This window comes from Tyto alba, unplaced genomic scaffold, assembly GCF_018691265.1.
Source record: "Tyto alba isolate M040663 unplaced genomic scaffold, T.alba_DEE_v4.0 Super-Scaffold_28, whole genome shotgun sequence".
Classification (NCBI taxonomy): Eukaryota; Metazoa; Chordata; class Aves; order Strigiformes; family Tytonidae; genus Tyto; species Tyto alba.
Genome location: NW_024881302.1, coordinates 13,929,045 through 13,951,427, shown reverse-complemented (window position 1 = coordinate 13,951,427; position 22,383 = coordinate 13,929,045). Strand labels below are relative to the sequence as shown.

The window sequence follows — 22,383 nt, the reverse complement described above, 5'->3', positions numbered from 1 at the left end:
CAAGCTACAGTGGTTTCCACCATACTTTCAGCTGGTATTTGCTAGAGCTTTCACACCATTGTAGATAAATCTGCAACTAATTGCAGTGTGTTTACAATATGATTTAAATTTAAGCATTATTTAGGAACAAGAGGGCAGTGTTAAACCCTGGAGGAACTACTTGTTAATCCCCTGTGCTTCCTGGCACCTTTATAGCCAGGAATGTCTATAAAAAGTTGAAGTTCTGCTGCTGAAATTTAATCTTTCTGGGAGGAAATATATGAATGTCCTGAAAGGAGAATGTACCATAAATGTTTGATTTACAGGTGGAAGACCTGATTGTAAAGTACAGGAAAAAGAAGAAGATTGTGGCTGGAATCATTATAGAACCAATACAGTCAGAGGGTGGGGACAATCATGCTTCAGATGACTTCTTCAGAAAGCTACGAGACATTGCCAGAAAGGTAATAAAATATTTCACTGTTTGCTCAGTGGTAGCTAAACATGCAAATACTTCTTGGTGTCTCCAGAGACCTTCCCCCCCGCACCAGGCACTCTGAGAGCTTCACAGGCCTCTGTAGTAGCAGTTGGGGTAGTTATGCACATGTATTCAGATACAAGCAACCCCTTGCCAGCACAGTATTTTCTCTTCCATTTGATGCACACCCACTCGTTTCTAGTGCCTTTCTGAAAAAATAGCTGAAATTTTGTCAAATTTAATGTACAGTGAGTGGCATTGGTGTGGGGGTTGGGGGGGCAGATTTGGAGTGGTGAAGGGAGAGGAAAGAGGGATGTTGTATGTAATTGGCTTGTATTGATCTGGTCACTAAGGGAGGTATTTTTGTTGTGGAAATGAGGGCTCACATTCCCTCCTCTTTACATCTATCTCCTCAGCATGGCTGTGCGTTCTTGGTGGACGAGGTGCAGACGGGAGGTGGCTGCACAGGAAAATTCTGGGCACATGAACATTGGGGCCTGGATGACCCAGCTGATGTGGTAACATTCAGTAAGAAGATGATGACAGGAGGATTTTTCCACAAAGAGGAGTTCAGGCCAAATGCTGTAAGATTTTCAATTAAACTTGAATTCTGTCCGAGTTGGTGACCAATTCATGAGGAACTGTAATTTCTACGGAAGAGACAAGCTTTCCTTCAGTAATGCAGGTTCAGCTAGATGGAGCTGCTATTTCATAGATACTTGCTTTGTGTTTACACAAAAGTTACCATCGCTTCTTTGCTTTTATTCTGGTTGCTGTCAGTTATAAAGGGAGTGGAGAACTGTGTTTCACCTCATGAACTAACCTTCAGTACAAAATTCAACCACAAACTGACACCTTTTTCCGTAGGGCAACTTGGTATCTTCAGAGCTTGTATGTCATCATTGCAGATTCTGTCAGCAACATTTCTTCTTCACATTAATGACATTTTAGATGTAATAAATGAAAAAAAAAAATAAGGGGGAGAACATAAAGCTTGAACATAAAACCTGTATAGATGATGCTGTTTTCCATGCCACCTATAGCCATGTTTCAGTGAGATGTTAGAACAGCAAGACAGAATGCACTAAATTTGTAGCATAAAGTAGTGACCCTTTGTTTCTGCTCAGCAGGGCACCTGTATTTTGCTCTTAGAGCAAAAAAAAAGGGGGTTGGTGAGATCAGTGCATGCTTTTTCATACACCAGATGTTTACATTACTAGTTTGATAGCTTGTTTTTCTTTATTATAGTGATTTGCCTGCTAACATGTTCCACAACTCTCTTTCCAACCTCTCCCAAGCCCTACCGGATTTTTAATACCTGGCTTGGAGATCCATCCAAGAACCTTATGCTTGCTGAAGTCATTAAGGTTATTAAAAGAGAAGACCTTCTAAACAATGCAACCCACGCTGGGAAAGCACTACTGACCGGGCTGCTGGATTTACAGGTAAACATCTTGAAGGATTATAGATAAGAAGGAGAAATTTGCTGCTCAGGTAGGTTCTGACCTCTTGTAGTTTAAACACATGGGCTGAGGAACTCTGGCTGGGGACCAGACCATAATGATAACTTGCTGGTTTAGGTATTTCAATGCAAGCCTGAATAACTATGTCCCATTTGGAACTGAAGTAAACTTTCTTTTACTGACTTATGGATGCTGGTTTTATATAGCTTAATCCAATATAAAGGGTGACCCCCAAAATATTTGAAAGTGTGAACTGCAGTTGGTTAAATTATTTTGCTAGAAGTCTCTGTTGCCACAAGCAGCTAGCATTTTATTAGCCCAGAAGTTCTTTTTAAAGGGAAAGTGCCTTCATATTTTGTTACAATTCCATTGGGCTGTTGAAACAAGAAAATTGTAGCTTTCCCTCCCTCAACTAAGGGAAATTCCTTACAGCTTCAACTATGGAGCCCCACATGAGAAGGAAAATCAGACGGGCATTTAGGGGTAGGCTTGCAGATGCTTGCCTCCCAAAAGGCATTTTGTACAGGATAAACCCAAACACAATCTGTGCTCTCTCCACAATGTCAAGGCATAGCAGGCAGGAAAACACAAAAAATTTAATCTTCGTATCTTGGAGGGCCAGAATGCAACTAGTACTATCCAAAAAAGGTTATTCTTGTAATAAAAAAGACAAGGATCGTAACTGATAGTAAGTGAAGCAAGTAATACTAGTGAGTGTCTTAGTACAGTGTAAGAACCGAGCCGGTTTCTAGCCCCGTTTCAGATTACTTCTGCTCAGGTTTTCCAGGAGTGAGTGGTATGTGTAAGGTGCTTTACGCTCGCTTCAGGAGGCCCCAAGTAAAACCCTGCTTGTCCCAGCAAGTCACCGACCCATGCAAATTCATTCTCACTCCCTGCTCAGATGTTTATCTGCTCTGCGAGGAGAGAACCAGCCGGCTGTTGGGCTCTGCAGTCTGGGGCTGTCCTGCCCCTGCTCAGAGCGGGGGAGCAGGACGCCGGGTGGCGTGAGAAATCCAGCCTGTGGTGCAGAGCGGCGGCGGCAGCGGGTTGGGTGCGGCAGGACGCCCGGCCTGGCGGCGCAGGGCCGGGCACCGGGGCCCCCTGGTGCAGCAGCTGCCATGTGTGCTTCCCCCCTCTCCATGTGTGCTTCCCCCCTCTCCATGTGTGCTTCCCCCCTCTCCTTGCAGGCCCGGTACCCCCATCTGATCAGCAGAGTGAGAGGAAGAGGAACATTCTGTTCGTTTGACACTCCAAATGATGCTACTAGAAACAAGTTAATTACAATAGCCAGAAACAAAGGTAAGAAAGTTTGTGTGTGCGGATTAGCTTCAAATGACAAACAGCAGCACATATAATGCTTTAAATTTTCCTTTTTCATATGGTGTATGTGTACTACAGCATCAGAGGACAGAAGTGAAATTGCAAACAAAGCTGTGTTTAGACTTTTATGGAAATACTTGTATTTTCAGAGACATCAGACCAGTCCATTGCATGGTGTGTACATTTACCTTTTTCTGTAGGTCTAACATTATAGGAAGCAATCTCTGTAGGGCATAAGTTTTTGTGACATTGCTTTCATACTCCTCTGCAGTGACCTCAGGTGCACCTAGGGATGGCTTACTTCTAGGAACAGGTCAGGAAAATTAGAGGAAAGTTAATGTAACTGTCACTCAGGGAAAAAAAAAACTATTAATTTTATGGAATACTTTATAATGAACTATAATGAGTTGCCTAAAATGGACACAGATCTACAATTACACCTCTCTTCCTACAGAACTCTCACCCAGCTGTAACAAGCCTGGGTATCAGGAGGGGAATTTAACTGTGTGTGGGCCCTGGGATTGCTGCTGTCAGCTTTTGCTGTTACTTGCATCCCTTGAAAGACACAGGCATGATGCATCTACACTACTGCGAAACTAAAAACATTAAGAGTGTAAAAGACTTTGGTATTTTTTGTTCTTGGAAACTAAGCCAGCAGAGAGAGAAGGCAAGGGCTTTGTTTCATGGTAAACCAAGGCTATGCTTAGAGGCAAAGTAAGCTCAGCTCGATGGTACAGATTCTTGTTGCCCATAAACATTTCAAAGAATTAACTGATTTTGGAGTAAAAAAAAAAAAAATTCCAGGCATTTAAAATTCTGCAGAAATAAGTTTGCCAGCAGTTGAGATTTTTTTTTCTAATTAAAACCAAAGAACTTTAAAAACAAAATTGCAAAGAAACCTACTGTGTCTTCTTCTGGCACTGAGGTACTTAACCAGTGGAGTATTGCAGCTTTGAAGTCTCAGATGCTGTTTGAGCTCTGCACCAGGTGGAGGCTTTCCACTGATGTTGGGGTTGGTGCCAGCATACCCCATGTTCCACGGAACAGCCACAAGCACCCACAGTGTTCCTCTGAGCTGCCGAGAAGCTTGAGGCCCCTCTGCACCACTGACGGTGTGCTGTACCCCAGTGTGGTTAGCACTGATTTGGGGAGCTGCTGCTGCCCCTCCACAGTGAGGTGAACCTGAACCTCATGTGCAGACCTGCATTTTCTGGATATTTGGTGAAGATGGCAATGACTAGAGGACCTATTCTGTTCTCGATTTAGGTGTTGTGCTGGGAGGCTGTGGCGACAGATCGATTCGTTTTCGTCCAACACTGATCTTCAGGGACCATCACGCGCACCTCTTTCTGAACATTTTCAGTGACATCTTAGCAAACTTCAAGTAAAAAGCAGTTCCCTCGCGCTGAACAGCTGATTATGAAATTAGTTTGCATTAATTCATGTCTTCTCTACTTACAAGATAAGTGTAAAGTCATAAACTAAGGTTTGTGTTCTGTCTGTAATCCTGCCCAAGGCAAGCTGCTCCATGCAAACTCGACAGGCAGAGCATTGGTACTGGTCACCAGCAGGTACCTGCAGCTGTCCCACACTGTGCACTTGTAGAAGCTGTGGCCCTCCCTTTTCTGGCTTGGGTCACGTTAACTGCAGAGTCCTCTCTACATTCATGGCCCTGACTATTTGACTGTCTGACTAGGACCTGGTACAGTCTGTTTTCACAGCTAATCCCAGCGGATTTACTCTTGTGTCCAGAAGCAGCAACAAGTATGGCCTAACACTTAAAGCCACATGCCTGCCAGACAGAACGTGCCATTCTCTAATGGCAGCTGGAATAAAATCAGTGTTTCAAGGAAAGCTCTGCTTTCCACCACTGCCGTGTAGGGTACTTTAAAGAATAATTTCCAGCTGTATTCCCTTGAATACAGCCATCTGTCCCCCCAGCTGGATCAGGATGCTGTCGGTTACTCTGCTCAGCCTTCAGCCCAATGTACTGCTTCAGAGGCACTCCCACACTCAGCCACATGTGCAGCACGCTCTGAGGGGAACTGAAGTAGTTGTACTTCTTTCCTCATCCTGAATTTTAAAAATTTTGACTTCTCTTACAATCGGACTTGTACAGAGAAAACTATACCCTGAAGTATGTAATTTGACAAGTCTCAAGGAATCACGAGGCACATTATGTCGACCTCTGTCAGCAATCTAGGATGATCTGAGATTATTTTACCATTTGGCCATTACACACAATAGCCATTAATTTATCTATTACAAGTTCTACATGAATACTTGAGGTATTTTGTAAAACTACAGCAGAATAGCTTGATCTTAACCATTACCTGACATCAGAGCCACTACAGTGAAGGCCTAGTCCTAACTGCACATTTATAATGCAAATAATTCTATTTTTGTTCTAATAGTTTATTTTAAATCAGTGATACTCCAGAGATCTTCTAGAAAGCCACAGGATCAAAGTGTCAACAGTTCATTAATTTGTTTCTCTTCAGAGAATTGTTCTGGATGTCTCTTTACTATGTACTCTTTTCTGTTTGCTTAAGGCTGACTTGAACTAAGTCTGATGCCTGTTTTTTTTTTCTTTGCCAGCAAGCATCTGGATTTTGCTTACTAAGTTTAACTTTATGTTGTGCACCAAAAAACAGGAACCACAGTGGACATTACAGTTGCCCTATTAGGATCTGACAATTTTTAAGTACATAGTAAGAGACAGAGCAGGTAAAATATTTACACATTCACTACAGCTACCAAAACGTGAAAGGTGTCTTACCTGCTTTGAGAAGTGTTAATCACTGTTCTCCCATTATATTTTTTGAGTGCTGGTATTGGGAAACTCAAGTGCACTCACTTCTGCTAGCTTAGAAACAATGGGATTTCTGTAAGCCTCTCTGCAGAAACCACAATTCTGGTACCAGCTGGTCAGAACCCAAGCAGGTTTTTGAACAGAGGTTGTAGAAAGTGGGGGGAAGGACTGGTAAACTGGTGTTCAGCAAAACCTCACCGTCATCACTGTCCTCGGAAGCATATTATCAGCAAGAGGAAAGTCAGAGAACTGTATTTGACAGCATTTTGGGAATTCAGTTCGTTCAACATATCAGTGCAGTAGTTCTAGTAAATGTCTCTAGCCAGTCTTGTACTTTTACAGAAGCAAAGGTCCAGTAATTTGAAGTCTTACCCCATCTTCACTTTTATTATGAATACTCTAGGTGTTTTTATAATTTTTACTGACAGTCAGTAACTGTATAATTGTGTACAACACGTTGATGAAATCATGTTAGAGAATACATAGAACTGCAGCTGAAGCATATAAAGTTAATATTGTTTACAACATACTGTGGACAGTGCCAAATAAATGTTTAAACAAGTACTTAACTACACTTCATGGTGTAACTAGTAACTGTACACAGATTCATAACAAATTACATCTCATGTGTAATCAATATTCTTAAATAAAATATTTATAATTGAACTTCTCCAGAGCTTTTTATTTTACACCTAGTACACACCTAAACTGAATCATTAGTGCATATTAAATACACTTGTATGAAGATAAGCCTCCACAAAACATGCTGCATGCATACAGTCCAATGTATTTTGCTGCCATGGTGTTGGAGCCAAGGACCGTTTCTCTTTTCCTTTAGATGCTGCTGTACCACACAGTATCGGCCAAAATTTAAAATAATGGAGCCACCATTAGGAAAAGTTCAACACGAATAAATAGTAAATTGGGGTTAGCACCATGGCAGTTTTACTTACCTGCATCTGCCAATCCACCAAGAGACGGAGGTTTCAATACGTGTGAGGAAGAAACAGGGAGAACACCACTCTGCATTTCTCTGTTGGTGAGGGTCAGTTTATTTGCCAGTTTCAAATGAAGTAACAGCTAGAAGAGCAGTGCAAGGAGTTAACTTGCTTCTGACAATTCAGAAAAAGTTTGACATGTTTCAAGTGATCAGATTTGATTCTTTCTTGGGTTTAAATCCTGCTCCTCATTTCTGCTGAGATTTGGGAAAAGAGGGAATTGTACTAAGGCCACAGAATAAGACCACTGCCCTTCCCAGACACAGGTGCTGAGGTGACCAACCTGCAAGTTCAACAGAATACAAAGTACGTGTATTTTCAGCCCCAATTCAACGTAGCTTTTAGCTGTCTTACCTTTTTTCTCTTCGTTTTAGGTAAACCTAGACTGGGGGAGTAGGGAGTGGAAAGGGTATTTGGCAACAGAGCTTTTGATGTTAAAATATTCCCAAATCAGTAAACACAGCAAGGGATACAGATGACTTGTTTCCCAGGCTGTACAGTAATCTTCACAGAAGACGACTTAATTCACATAGTCTGAGATAATTTTGGTAATATTTACTGAAGTTTTTGCAACTCAAGTGTTACAGCATTGATTGAATGTCATTCACACGCAAAACAAACACAAACATGAAAATATGCAAAGAAGGACAAGTAGTTCCCAATTTTCAGATGATCATTAGGATCCAATCTAAACAACAAATCACAGGCTGCCCCTGTAATTCACAGCACCAGAGCTGAGGTACATTCTTCCTTGATTCCAGCGGGAAAGCAATTTCTATGAGAGGCTCCTGAAATGCTGTCCCAGCCTTTAACTTACCCTTCCAGCTGAACTGTCAGTGTGTCCTGCAGCACGCACCCTCGTTTTGCCCAGTTACATTCACATCCTAAAGCCCTTGCCAGGACACCCCCCCACCTCACACAGCACTGTATACTGCTCTTTCCAGTTACCTCAATGTCATTAATGCATGAGCATGCATCTCTCTGACATCCAGCATTATTTATCATATGTATGTACAAGACAAATTTAAATTTGTTCAAGAGATTGAAGAAACAAACTAAAACTACGAATTTAAAGTGAGGACGCTCTGGCACTGTTACTGCATTTGACTTCAAGAGTTTTTCCTGTTTCAGAACAAACAAGGCCAGCTGAAGCAGTCCGGGTCAGCAATGGTAATTTGGCCCCCTACGGCACATGCCAAGTAGGACGGTTCAGACTCAGGACTGCTGGTGACAACACACCATGCACATCATGGTATCTGACATGGAAGAGATGCTGCTCATACAAGCAAGTTAAACAAGTTGCAAAGACATTTAATCTAGTGAATTTTTCTTTACCATTTTTACTTTCCATGCTGAGTGCACTTAGCAGCAGGCTTTGCGTGGGAAAATGACAGATGTCAGTTTGGTAAACTAAACTTCACAGAAGAATAAGCACAATGAACATGCCACAAGGAAAATCATTGGAAATTAGCTGCTATATCACTGAAATTCTCCAAATATTTGAGCAAACTTCTGTCTGTCTACAATCTGGCCAAACTTAATCGTAAAATATAAGATATCTGTACTATTATAGCGTTTGAACTGGAGAAGTAGCTCCCCCTTGCTATCTCCAACTTCATCCAAAGTCATCACTGTCTCTATGGGACAGTAAATGTCCTTCCGCCTTCCCCAAAACGTCAAGTGGGCCACTCTGACAGTATGGCCAGTTTCACTTAAATAGATTAATCCAATAATGCGTCTGAAAAAGTAGCTCATACCATACAGCATTGCACCAGCAAAGATCGCAATGCCAGTTGTATATAAGAGGATATTCTGAGAAACCTGGTCTTGCAGGTAGAAGTAGCAGACGGGTGGCAGCATGACCATGGTGGTGGCAGTCTGTAACAGCTTCATCCTGGACAGCACCCTGCAATACCTAATCCCCGGAAACCGGTACACCAGTTTGAATTCTTCTGTTTTCTCATCCACAGGCTTTTGTTGGACCACAGCAGCAGGGGCTGAATGGTGCAGACACACAGACGGCTCTCGCTGTCTCCCAAGATAATTATTAGCACCATTAACTCGCTGGTTTCGTGTCTGCAAACACTCCCATGTTCTGAAAGAACAGGGTGGGCAAGCATCTTCCTTTTTCCACGGCCTTGTCCAGAGCTCCTTTTGTAGACATCTCCCCAAAGATGGTGCCATGCAGACCTTAGTCCTAATTCTGCAGAGCCTAGCCTGCAAGGAAATATTCCCACAGGTCATCATTTGAGTCTTCTTTATAACTGAATCACATTTAGCTGAGAGTCTGCTCCTTTGGCACCTAAAGACACTAATAATAAGCCCCACCTCACTGTAACCTTATAATTGAGACCAGCATCCCTCCCTGCAGATGCACAGTTGATAGCAAAGTCAGCTTCCTGAACGTAACCTTACGGCATCCCACGCCTCTCCCTCTTTTGGGGCAACATCAAAGTGAAAGCACCAGCACTGCAGGCTGCTTCTACGCAGAGAGAGTAAGGGAACCTGGGGCCGCTGGCCAGCGAGATGTTACATAACCGCTTCAATAGCGATTCCGGAGAAAGAGAGAAAAGTCGACTATGCGCGATGAAGGCGCGGGGGGAAAGCGTGAGCAACGCCCGCAGAGGGCGCAGAGCCGGGGAAGGTGCGGGAGAGCCGCGGCCGGGAGGGGGGGAGGGCGGTGCCGCGCGAGGCCGGGGCAGCAGCGCCCAGAGCCCCGCGAGCCCGGCCCGGCGCCGCCCTCCCCGCGACCGTTCCTCGCGCGTTACGCGCCGCGCGCACCCCTAGCCCCGCCGCCGTTACGCGCCGCGCGCGGCCGCCGCCCGCTCCCCAGTGAGGCGGCCGCAGCCGCTCGCGGCCCGGGCGCGCGGCCGGAGAAGGGGAGAGGGAAGAGTGAGGGTGCGGAGGGGGAAGCGTGGCCCCCGCCGCCCCGGCAGGGCCCCCCCGGCGGCAGCCCCCCGCCCCGGCAGGGCCCCCCCGCGGCAGCCCGTCCCCCCGCCGCCCCGGCAGGGCCCCCCCCGGCGGCAGCCCGTCCCCCCCCGCCCCGGCGGCCCCCCGCCCCGGCAGGGCCCCCCCGCGGCAGCCCGTCCCCCCGCCGCCCCGGCAGGGCCCCCCTGGCGCCGAGGCCGCGTGCTCACCACCGCCATGGCTCCGCCGCCCCGCCCGAGCGCCGCGCGGCGCCTCCCGCGAGCGCCCCCGCGCGGCACGGCGGGAGACAGAGGGCGGCACCCCTGGGGGCGGGGGCGCGTTCCTCCGCCTCCCGGCGTGCCCCGCGGCGGCTCCGGTTGGGCGGCCCCGCGCGGGCCATGGCGCCGCCGCAGCGCCGCGCGCTCTGCCTCTTCGACGTGGACGGGACCCTCACGGCCCCGCGGCAGGCGAGTCCCGGGGCGGCTGGAGGCGCTGAGGGAGCGCTGGGCGGGCGGGGCGGGACGGGGCGGGGCGGGGCGGGGCGCGGAACGGCCACCGGCGGGCAGAAGGCGGCTGGCCGCCGGGCAGCACGGCGTGCCCGCACAGCGCCTTCCGCGCCCGCTGCCGCGGCGCTGGGTGTGCAGACGCGCTTCGCCCGTTAAGTCAAAGAAAAAAAATCCTCCGTTTTTCCGAAAGATCGAGACAGGATTGCCGGTCTTTAGTAATTACTGTGAAACAGAGATGCTGGTCTCGCGATAGGAATGCTGACGTGTCTCCTTGTTCTGTTTTGGAACCAAGAAAATCACAGCAGAGATGGCCTCATTTCTGCAGAAGTTGCGTCAGAAGGTGAAAGTTGGAGTCGTGGGCGGTTCAGATTTTGAAAAGATCAAGGAGCAGCTCGGTGGTGACGGTAAGGATAGCGGCTGATGCAATCCCTTGCACTGAATGGCTTACAGGGAAGTCGTGAAGGTTAAATGTAGGTTAAACCCCATTCATTCCCCTCCTTCCTTGCTTTTAACTTTTTTCCTGTTTTTGTTGTGTTTCACTCAATCTGTGAAGAGCTTTGAGAGGCATTTAGAAACTGCAACCTCTGTTTGCCTTTTAGACATCTCGGTGCCTTATTAAGGTAGAGTCACTAGTGGTGAAATCCTGACTGTGTGACAGTACCTCAGGAAGGCACTTTAACGTTGTCTCTTTAAAATGGAATTACGTATGTACCATAGACATGTGCAGGCTGCTCAGTTGTCGAGCGTATCCCTGAAGGATCTGATCTTGTTTGACTGTGGGGTTGCAATGCAGAGTTGGACTCTTGCTTTAGTCCTTTGAGAGGCATTTCCTTTTCTGTATAAAAGACTATCTTTAATGGTCTTTATTTAAGTGATGCCACTGGTAGCCTACTGTAATGCCCAAATAACTCTGAACTTGTTTGGCTTACGGGTGGTCTCCAGTAAGCCATAACATCTTGCATTGTAGCAAGGTTCTCACAACTCTTGGACATCTATTGTAAGTTAGTAACGTTGAGAAAACCAACCTACAGTGGTAGTGTTTGATTTGCCCTCTAGCCAGGTTGTGTGTCAGGCTTTTGTAATACTTGAGGTCTCCAGTCACTTCCTTACATTTAATGCAGAGGCATACTTGCAGGAAAGGAAGAGCTTTTGAGCAAAATGACGGGTAATTTAACGGGAAGACTTCATGGGATTTGAGGTGTGTGTTAATCTTGGAGAGAAATGGGAGTGGCTTTGATCTTGTGCTCAGTGTTCTGCTGCTGAATCTTTCATGCTTTGTGATCTGATGTTTGCTGAATTTTAACTTATTTAATGTGTAAGACAAATCTGCATTAAACATACAGGAGAAGTTACAAGTTACTGTCTTTTTGTTTGGTTCTAGTGGTTGAAAAATTTGACTACGTTTTTCCAGAAAATGGTCTTGTAGCATACAAAGATGGGAAATTCTTGAGCAAGCAGGTAAATGTGAAATATCCAGTAACGCAAAAGAGAAATTTTCTAAACAAGATTTTGTTTTGTGGCTACACTGCTGTCCTCTGTGATCATTCTTCTAACTCATGCCAAAATTGCTGCTGATTTCATGCATTACTTCTGTAGCAGATCATTCATTTGGCGTTCTGATTCACGTAATGACAACCTGCACCTTATTCTTTGTGTTCTCCACACCAAAAGCTACTGAGAGTCCGGAGTGTCTGATCAAATAAGAACAGTGAAAATCCTGGAACAGCCTTTCCCATAGGAACAGCTTACCTATAGGAAATGTGGCCAAGCCTTCTGCTCCTGGAGGCATGGCATGGAACAGGTCATTTCATAGCTGATGTCTGTCAGGTCTTAGGGTTCAGAAAGTTTCTTGTAGATCTCTTGTAGCTGCTTTTTAGTGTTAATTCAGAGTGCACGTTCTGTTATGTTGTATAAGCTAGAAAGTAAATACCCTAAATTAATATAAATGTACATCTGATTCTAGATACCCTGACTGTCTTAATTGGTTCAGCATAAGTAATGGAGATCAAAAATTTCAGAGATCTTGGCTGAAACTGCTGACTTGAGCAGTGGTTTCCAGTGTACTCAGTAACGATCTCCATTTCTTCATGCTTGGCTTGTGTAGACATTAACTGCAACTTGTTTAGGTCTGCTGTCTTTGGCCCATGCTGTTTCCTTCTAAAGCAGGTACTAGTAGGGAGCGTATTAAATGAGAGTTTGGTGTTATGGTTTAAAAAACCCAAAGTAAACAAAAAGAAAATTGAGAACCTTTAGTTAATACCATGTGCGCATCAGCTGCGAGTTACTTATGGAAGGCATATTTCTTTGTGCTATTAACAATGCCTGATTACCCAATGTCTGTGTTTTCCATGTAACTTGGTGTTAGAATCTCAAATTCTGGACCCTTGGCTGAATGCTGTTTATTTTGTTAGAACATTCAGGGTCACCTGGGTGAGGACATACTTCAAGATGTAATCAACTACTGCCTGAGTTACATTGCGAAGATTAAACTGCCAAAGAAAAGGTATGTTCATACACACATCTCAGTGTCACCATATTCTCCATGTTACAGTGTTGAGCATCAAGATACAAAGCAGGCTGCTCAGCAAAAAATGAGTAATTTGTGTGTTACGAACACTGTATACGTGAAACAGAGCTCAATTCATGCATACAAAGACAAGCTCACAGCTGGAACCCAGGATTTGAATACCGATTCAGCATTTTTATTTAAGAGGGACGGAAGTTTGAAGTAGGAGTGTTTCCCTAGCATGTTTGGAATTCAGCAGCATAACATTTTCCAGAGATGAGAAGCATGCAGCAAGATCAGTTCTATGTGACATGTGAAGGTACAGCTGCTCAGGACATTAATATGTACCATCTGTGAGGCTAGCTAAAAGCACTGCCAAGAATGCTCTAAATTTTGCTGTTTCACCCCAAAGCTGACAGATTGGGCTGCCAGGGTCTGAGAATTGGGTTGGCGGGATGCTCCACTCATACTTTTAAAACCAAATCATACTTCTAAAAGTCAGCAAGAATGATACTGAGGTTGCCGGTCCAAAAGACTCCTTGATGCCAGAGGTACTGGTTCCTACGTTTGTTTTTTTATGCGTACAATGAGAGGCTGAAGGAGACATCTGATTCCCACTGTCTTCAGAATTAAATGGAAGTTCATTGTGATACTCAGTATTTTGACCAATTTTCAATCTATCTTCTGTCTTGTTAATCAATTCTTTTTCAGGGGCACTTTTATTGAGTTCCGAAATGGGATGTTAAATGTGTCCCCCATTGGAAGAAGCTGCAGCCAGGAAGAACGAGTTGAGTTCTATGAACTTGATAAAGTGAGTTACAACTTGAAAAATATCCAACTCTTCTGGAAGAGGCAATTATGGCCAGGTTATGATTTTTTAAAAGCTTTTGTACATTGTGCAGCTTTTTTCACTTTAATCCTTTCCATATGGTTTAACTAACTAACTTCTTCCTTCAGACTTCAGGAAACATATAATAGTTTTTTTGTTGCAATAGTTAACAATGATTACTTGTGGAATGGGTGGGTTTGGCTCACGTTTCTTTTAACCCGATATCCAGAGTACTGAACATCCTACCTCTACACACAGGGTTCCTGAAAAAACCTGTCATAGATAAAACCATACTTAAGTTGCAGTTCTCTTCAGTATACCAGCCTATGTCCGTTCAACTCAATAAAACTATTCCTTTTCTTGTCAACTCTTTAAAGCCTTCTAAAGCAGAATTTAATAGCTGAGGTCAAACTATTCACCATTTATTTTCCTTTGTACACAGCTAAATGTGCGAGGCTGAAATGAATCTGAGCCACAGTATCAGAGTTTGGGTCCCTGCTGCGCCATAGCAACTGTTTCTGACCTGATACAGAAACTGCAATCTAATTCCTCAAAAGCAGTCTGCCTGTAGCTCAGTCAGTTCATGCTGAAAGTTATCTAGGCCCAGGGCATTCTGGAAATACACTTTTTGGAGTATGTGGCATTAGAAGATCAGTACCAGTTTTGAGACTCTTCCTATGTCACAGTCTCCCCATTTGACAAACTGAATTTGGCCAGGAGTTGAACCATAGTTCCTTAGTATTCAAAGATTTTCAGACAGGAAAGCAAATATCACAGCACATATGTGAAGTTTTGCTCTCATTTTTCACAGGTTGGTAACACATCAAAAAGAAATATTCTTATCATGCTTTCAGTAATAATAAAATGTATCTGTATCACACTAGTCCTGGTACTTAGATCTTTGGATATTTTGGGGGTATTTTGGGTGGTTATCTTTTTATTGATAAATTATCATAGTGTATAACTCATGTTTGGTCTTGTTTGTTTGTGGGTTGTTTTGTTTTTTAACAGAAGGAACATATAAGAGAGAAATTCGTAGCTGATTTACGAAGAGAATTTGCAGGAAAAGGCCTCACATTTTCTATAGGTAAACAACACAAGAATTTCATTTAAAACATCATTTAATTTAAATTTCACTTCAGTCATATCCTCTTAGGGCTATGACATATCCTATCTCATTGGTGTGACAGGTACCTCTCTGGGGGTGGTTGCAGACATTACATGCAGGACTAAGCCTCTTTTTTTTCCCCTTGGGCATTTGGTATATTTTAATTGAAATCCATCAACAAAGAGAACTTCATTGCTTGTCATCAGCTCATTGTCTTCTAATGTCAGTTGTGTGACTGATTCTGCTCATTTTGAAACATATTACATGCTTCTGATTAGTCAGAGTTGTTTCTGCAAATCAATTTTCATCAGAAATACTACATCAGTACTGTTCCCTTGGTTTTTCAGCTCTGTAGTTGCATTGTGTAGGAGGAAGGAAAGAAAATCCAAAAGCAAGTACAAGCTTAAAGAGAAAAGTTATAATAAGCAGGAACTAATTTTCCATGCATTTTTTCTTTTTTCCCTCTCCCCAATATATTACCACATTCTTGCCTTTTATTATTTTTCAAAATTATTAAAAAGTATGGTTGCTGTTAGTGCTGTGGCAATGAAACACTAAGGCAGGAGTGAACTGCGATGTCGCTCTCCTAAAGCATGTTGTAAATACCTTTTTGACACCTGCTTCAACTGGGGATCACACTTTTAAGTCCAAGGATTCAGACATGGAACAGTTGTTGTCCTGTTAGGCTGTGTTAAAAAGCCTGATTTCCTCCTTTTTCTATTCTGAAAGTCTTTTGCATAAGATTTTGTGGCTGTCCATACACTGATGTCTGTATTCATTCATGTAGTTTCTTTCTAAAAGTAAAAACATTAAGTGTAATCATTACAAAAACGTTCCGTTTGAGAGCAGTGAGTGCTTGAGAACATGCTAAGACTCTCACATTTATTTAATGGGTAAATAATAAATCTGTGACTCAAAACTGTAGTAACTGATACCCTATAAAACAAACTCCAGGGTCTCATAAAATTTCTGTGACTTCTGCAAAGCTCCCTCTACCAAGAATCTTACCCAGTTTACGTTTTCTCACTTACTCTCCCCTCAGACATGGGTTCTTGTAATACAAAGTTTGTTTGGTTCCTCTCTACCCCAGGAGGCCAGATAAGCTTCGATGTGTTCCCAGATGGCTGGGATAAGAGGTACTGCCTGGGAGTCATTGCCGATGATGGATACGAGACTATTTATTTCTTTGGAGATAAGACTATGCCAGTGAGTATGTTGTTTTGTATCAGAGCTTCTGTTTTAAAGCACAGGCACTGTAGGTTCTGACCAGTTGCCTTATGCCTGACAGGAATTGAGGTCAGACTATAAATATGTGTCTGTGTTTAACTGGCTGTGCGTTACTGGTCAGCATAATGCTGGGAGATAGCCACGAGCAGAGATTTTTCTTCTGTTTCCTGAAGTGAACACATGGTTCAGATTTGATAGAGCGTGTTCTTAAACTGAACTTCTGTAATTATGCTAAAAACCTAGGTGACATGACTGTGTAAAACTGATGAGCCTGTTTGGTTAGTATAGATTGATGCTTCTTGTTGGCTGGTGTTTATTAAGCAGATTTATTTTCCACTGAATTTAATACTGTTCCTTTGCTAACTGCTCTGTCTGCATTCACTTGGAGGAACTGAAATGATAAATAATCCTGTGGATGAAATCAGAGCTGTCTGAACAGGGCCAAGGGATGGCATCAGGCTAAGTTGCGTAGGAATAGGCTTACAGTTTTATAAGTTCTTATAAAACTCTAAGTTACAAAAAACTTTATAGCTTATAAATTTTAAAAGGCCAAGTTTTATAAGGAAAAGACAAGCTTTAATTTAAAGGGTTTTTTTACCTCTTGCCACCAGCTGAAGTTATCACCTGTCGTAATCACCAGTCCATCTAGTACTGAGTTTATGGACAGTTGATTTTCAACCCTGTAATTGGCAGTGCAGAACTTTCTGAGATTTGAAGTAGCAAGAGTTGCTGCTGACTCACTGGAAGGCAGGGTGGCAAACGATGTACAAGAATGAGGTTACTGCTTCCTGTAGTGCACAAAGCTGCTGCTTTCAGGGACCTCTGCTCAGGCAGGTGGCAGTGCCTTTGTTCTCTCAGCCAGCTGTACAAGGGTGTTTCATTGCTCTCCTGTGGTTAGAAACCAGCTATGAATGTCACGTCAGACCAGTAGCTAGCAAGGCCAAAACACTACTGCAGGAGCAAAGGATCAACAGCCTTTAATGATTTAACTAAAAGGAAAGAAAAACAAGTTGGAAGGAAGAAGATAATGCAAGTAAGTTACAAATAGCACATGCTGGTATAGTGTTCTGTAAGAAGCCGTACACCCTCATGTTAACAAGTGAGCAATTTTTAAAAGTCAATACTGGGTTGCTATACAAACCTCAAAACATGGCTAAACATATACTGCGAGTTCTGCTCTTTCATTACCATGGCTAACGTGCAGGTCAGGCCACTCTCGTGCATGGGGTGGTGGTGGGCAGCAGCAATTTCAGCACAGGCATGCTATAAGCTCACTATGCAAAATCTCAAAATGGTGGGTCACAGGTTTTTTTAGCTTTCCAGAAGACATCTCAGATGTGACTGTGTTATCACAGACTGGTTTGGGTTAGAAGGACCTTAAAGCCCCCCCAGTCCCACCCCCCTGCCCCGGGCAGGGCCCCCTTCCCCCAGCCCAGGGTGCTCCCAGCCCCATCCAACCTGGCCTTGAACCCTTCCAGGGAGGGGGCAGCCACAGCTGCTCTGGGCACCCTGGGCCAGCGCCTCATCCCCCGCACAGGGAAGAATTTCTGCCTTATAGCTAATCTAAATCTGCCCTCTTTCAGTTTAAAACCGTTACCCCTCATCCTATCCCTACATGCCCTTGTAAAAAGTCCCTTCCTTCCATAATTGTTACTGTCCCTTCTTTCTCTAATTTCCTTTGTGTGTCCCTTTTCCACCCCAAGACTGTGACTATACGTTTAAGTTAAGTAAAATTAAATCCTCTAATGCTTTTTTCCTTTTCTGCTTTCAGGGAGGGAATGACTATGAAATTTTCACAGACTCCAGAACAGAAGGCCACAGCGTCACATCCCCAGAGGATACAAGAAGAATCTGTGAAGAGCTATTTTTTAAATAAAAGACTTTTAGATTTCACACTTACAAAACGGTTAAAACAGCTTTATATCTCAAAACATCATCCTCCCTTTTGTATTGTTTTTTGTAATTGGTCATGAATAGCAAGTGCTTGGCAGGTCAGTCATTACTGAATGGAAAGGTTTTAACTGAGGAGAACCTGGCTGACTGGTGGAATACAGCAGAGGTCATTTAGCATCATCCTTTTGCTCTTTCCATTTGCACAAGTACTTTGTTTTCAGTTGGTTTTGTTTTGTTTGGTTTTTTTGTTGTTTTTAAGGTCATCAGTAACATTCCTTAGATAATTAGTTATGTTTTAGGGGAGTGGGGAGGGAGTATAATATGCCTATAGTTGATGTATGGTCTCAGAATTGGTCTGCACTCTTCATCCCTGGTTTTTATTTTGAAGCTGATATTCAGAAGATGAATGTTTTAAGAGTTGGATTTTTTCCAAAATATTACCTTGTGCTATAAAGACATGAACTATAAAGTTGGGATTTTGTTTAAAATTGGAAGATGAGTAAAAGAGACAGGTTTATTTCTTTCTGGGGGTGGGAAGACAGCACTGAGGCAGAAGTCCCTGACCTCAGCCCGGTGCCAGTGCCCGGTCAGAGGGTGCATCGCCTCTGCCACCGCGGGAAGGGCTGGACCAGGTGGTGCTAGTTACCTCCTCGCTACAGCTAAGGTGCCATGCACAGTACAGTTTGTGGTAGGTACACTTTTTGCAGACTTCTTAAATCTAAAAAAATAAACAACTTGAGCACATAAGTGACATTGTGCTAATTACATTTCTGATTTTCCTGATAAGACATTAAGGGTAGATGAGCTTTTAAGCACTAAGAAAAAATGACCTAAACTATGTTTCTATTAAAATTCAAGTTGAAGCATGACAATCAGTGCAACTGTTAATATTACTTTTCTCATCTGGCATTAGGAAAGTAATCTTGTGTATGAACAGTTTAATTTAGCGAAGGAGATTAATATCTCATTCTATTTCAGTTTGTCATGTTGGCAAATAAAATATGTAAAGCAGACCTGTTGTATGCTGCCTCTCTGTACAACGAAATGATTGACCTGAATCTTGCCAATTCCAAGTTGATGCGATACTTACACAGTAAAGAAGGGGAGAACACAGTCATTGTGTACAAACCCAAATCCCCAAAAGGAGTCATGAAAAAGGTGGGGGAGCTGTGATACCCTCGTGCATTGGAACCATCTTACCTCCCAGTGCTCCTCCTGGGCCTCTCCCACAGGGTAACTCAGCCTCAGCCTCTTTACTGGGTGCAGACTGGGGACCAGAACCCCAGCAGGGTGGCCAGAGCGTGACAGCTGCTGCTCTATGTCTGCACACTGAGAGACCCGATTATTTGGTTACTTTACTGCATGGCAGTTCCCCATATTTGCAGCTACCTGTGCAAATCCAAACCCAGAGTTGATGTCAGCCTCCAACACAACCCCTGTGTGCACGTACCTGCACACGTTCGCACCTGGAGCCTGCTCGACCGTCCCGCGCAGCCACCGCCGGTAGCCAAGGTTTACCTTCTGCCCCTCACACCACCAGAGAAGCAAACATTCTGTCTCTCTGAGGGCAGAAAAAACAAATAGCAAAGCAAAGCAACCCACAACACCTAGTCCCTTGCTCCCATCTTACTTTCTGTAGTGTGAGTTAAACAGGGCAGGCACTGTGGCTCCTGCAGCCGGCAGCCCTGCCTGCACCTGCCCCTCCAAAGCCCGGCTAAAGTGCTGCTGCAGCATTTTCCAGCGCTGGCTGCTCTGTCCTGAGAGCCCCTTTGGAAATACCCTGGCCTTTCTGCCCCGAGTTTCAGCTGAAATGACCAGGCTATGCTATACCTCTCTGTTCCCCTCAACTATGTGTTAATATAAGAATTAGCCAATAATAAATATTATACAATGAAAGTAAGTAGTACAGTAGTATATATGATACACTTGACCTATTAAGCAGCTAGAAAACCTGCTAAATTACTCGCTAATTGTTTTGGTAATGCCAATCAGTTCATACTACAACACTTTAAAAAAAACTTTTAAATACCATCACACAGGTATGCATATGCAGGCACCTGCATTCTCCTCTGTCTTCGATGCTAAACATCTTCAATGCCGACTACGCAGAGAGCAGACCGAAGACATACGTTAAAGCATTATAATGGTCACATTTATTTTAAAGGAAGCAGTATGTGATATTCCAACAAGCTGGAGAGAGTTAAATCCACCACTACTAGGTCTTATGGTTAATAAAAAACAAACAAAACCCCAACCCCCCACTGCAGGCTGGCCTGTACCGGCTGCTGTGCTGTCACACAGGGACAGCGGAGGCGAAACAAGCCACCGCAGCGGTTACCGAGCTCCCTACAGCTGCGCCCTCCCCGGGTCAGACCTATCATCTGTGGTCAGAGTCTTAAAGGCATTTCACAACAGCGAGCACTGCAAACAGGCAACTGAAGTTACACTGTTTCACACAACTAACAGAAGAGTATCATGCCATTTTGTATTGGTTTTTATTTGCAAAGTCAATAAAAATGCAATGTTAGGAACATAATAGAGAAAAACGCTTCACTTGAAAAAAAGATGTTGAAGGCACAACAGAACAGACCTAAGTTGCACTACAACTACATGAAATCTTGCAGGCAGAGAAGAGTCAGGGCAAGGGTGACCATGTCACATCCTACCAAGCAAGTTTTCCAGGGAAACAGCTGGAGAAGCTCCTTCACTGAGACAGCTGAGCCTAACTCGCACAGAACTCTATAGACGGTCATCTGAACAGCACACAACTCGCTTTTCAGAGGCACAGTTACTCTGCCTGCCCGGCGCGATGCCATGGCAGACGTTCGACTATATGCGATCAAGAAGGTAACCTTCAGCTTTGTCTAAATCCAGACACAGTCAGAGGCTATGAAGTATCCGCTACTCTACAGCTTTCTACCACTTACCTTGAAGCACATTTTAAAAATTTTGGTTTGCACTTTGCCTTTTTTTTTTTTTTTTTAAATACTGGCCTATAAAATCTGTTGCTAATCAATCATCAAGGCACCTAAGTAAATCCACAAACAATCCAGGCTTTAAAACCACAGCATTCTACACACAGGCAGCCATGCCATTTGCAGAGGGTGTACCCGAAGGGCACCCAGCCGAGGCCATCAGAGCGTAACCACCAGATGGAGATCTTTCCCCTGCAGCAGCCGCTCTCTTTGTGAACTTCCTTCCACCGGGAAAACAAATCGCAGCAATGAACACTCTCTCTCTCAAGCCAAGGCATTCCAGCACTGCTGTCGGCAGTAAGCGTACTCCAGCCCTCAGAGCAAAGCAGCTCAAGGCAACACAGTGCTCACGCACCGCCAGGGCCTCCGAGTCGCGCCTCTGCTACGGCCGCCTGTGCTAGAAAAGCTCTCCTTCACACTTCTCCCCGATTTCCCTGGGCATTTCCTGGAATCAGTTCACAAGATAAAAGAAAAGCCAAACCTCCCCTTCTCCACCAAGCACACAAACTAGGTCTCTTTAAAATACATTTTTTGTAAACACATTACGCTAGATATTTTTCATTAGCATTTGAATTGCCCTTTTTTTTTTTTTCCCCCTCCAGGCCAGTTGTAAAAATGGTAATTTTGGCCTGCTTCTGCTTTATTGACAATGCAGTATTTCCTTCCACACAATATGTAGAATATTCTTAGGACAGGTGCCCTGCAGCCAGTTGTTGAGCAGGGACCACGCAGGCAGCAGCCGCGCTCCCCCTGGGACGCCTCAGGAGCTGACGACGTGCCCCGACCAGGTCTCGTGCTTGGTTCCAGGAGCCAGATGGGTGATCACCACCTCCACCGCCTGCAGCTTCTCGTTCTTCGGAGGGATGGTGCACATCTTGTAGGTGACTTCATCACCTGCCACAGGGACATACTCGCCTTCGATACTGTGGAGGGGAAGCTTCAGTTAAGCATGAATCACATAAACACTCATAGTCTTTTGCAGCTTTTAAAAATTTTTGTCATTGTGATTATCTTCAGTGCTCAAGAAACTTCAGGTTTTTTTATAATGCCCATCATACACCAAAGTGCAAGGCTGATTTTGTTTGTCTTGCAGCAAAACCCCATGAAGACACTATAAACAGTACCATCCCCATAAAAAAATCAACCAAGAAAAAACCAAAACAAACAAAAAAGAAAAAAAAACCCCACCCACAAATACAAAAAACCCCCATTCTAATATGCCTTAAAAAAATAATCAGGTAATTAGGTGAGACCAGCCTTGGACAACATTGCTGTGAACCACACCAAAACCTCTTGCTTGCTAGCAGCACTAGAGGGCAGGGCTGACGCTGTTTGGCACTTCATTTGGGGGTTTGTTTGTTTTAAACAATAGGAAGTTGATT

The 22,383-nt window shown here is 44.1% G+C and overlaps 4 protein-coding genes and 1 long non-coding RNA gene across 11 annotated transcripts in view; 2 read left to right on the top strand and 3 right to left on the bottom strand.

The window, feature by feature from the left end:
* Positions 1–6,718, top strand: part of ABAT (4-aminobutyrate aminotransferase) — a 61,299-nt gene extending 54,581 nt beyond the window's left edge. For all 5 annotated transcript variants that reach the window (XM_032983586.2, XM_032983588.2, XM_032983587.2 and 2 more), the window contains 5 exons: positions 306–443; positions 874–1,041; positions 1,756–1,902; positions 3,108–3,219; positions 4,507–6,718. In XM_032983586.2, coding sequence (XP_032839477.1) covers positions 306–443; positions 874–1,041; positions 1,756–1,902; positions 3,108–3,219; positions 4,507–4,628 — 687 coding nt within the window. In that variant the 3' untranslated portion in view covers positions 4,629–6,718. The remainder of the gene's footprint in view (positions 1–305; positions 444–873; positions 1,042–1,755; positions 1,903–3,107; positions 3,220–4,506) is intronic.
* An 872-nt stretch (positions 6,719–7,590) lies between these two features.
* TMEM186 (transmembrane protein 186) lies at positions 7,591–10,274 on the bottom strand. Its single transcript, XM_032983590.2, has 2 exons — positions 10,188–10,274; positions 7,591–9,267 (listed from the first exon to the last, which is right to left on the bottom strand). The coding sequence occupies exons 1-2, from the start codon at positions 10,194–10,196 to the stop codon at positions 8,530–8,532; spliced, it is 747 nt and encodes a 248-aa protein (XP_032839481.1). The 5' UTR covers positions 10,197–10,274; the 3' UTR covers positions 7,591–8,529.
* A 14-nt stretch (positions 10,275–10,288) lies between these two features.
* PMM2 (phosphomannomutase 2) lies at positions 10,289–19,039 on the top strand. The gene is made up of 8 exons (XM_032983591.2): positions 10,289–10,424; positions 10,756–10,867; positions 11,845–11,921; positions 12,875–12,966; positions 13,681–13,780; positions 14,810–14,885; positions 15,997–16,112; positions 17,905–19,039. The coding sequence occupies exons 1-8, from the start codon at positions 10,356–10,358 to the stop codon at positions 18,007–18,009; spliced, it is 747 nt and encodes a 248-aa protein (XP_032839482.2). The 5' UTR covers positions 10,289–10,355; the 3' UTR covers positions 18,010–19,039.
* LOC122153981 lies at positions 15,310–17,589 on the bottom strand. Its single transcript, XR_006165864.1, has 2 exons — positions 16,732–17,589; positions 15,310–15,700 (listed from the first exon to the last, which is right to left on the bottom strand). It is a non-coding gene; the product is annotated as an uncharacterized LOC122153981 (long non-coding RNA).
* A 1,117-nt stretch (positions 19,040–20,156) lies between the features above and the next one.
* The window catches only part of CARHSP1 (calcium regulated heat stable protein 1), a 37,772-nt gene continuing 35,545 nt past the window's right edge, over positions 20,157–22,383 (bottom strand). For all 3 annotated transcript variants that reach the window (XM_032983593.2, XM_042798710.1, XM_042798712.1), the window contains one exon: positions 20,157–21,924. In XM_032983593.2, the coding sequence (XP_032839484.1) occupies positions 21,762–21,924 (163 nt within the window). In that variant the 3' untranslated portion in view covers positions 20,157–21,761. The remainder of the gene's footprint in view (positions 21,925–22,383) is intronic.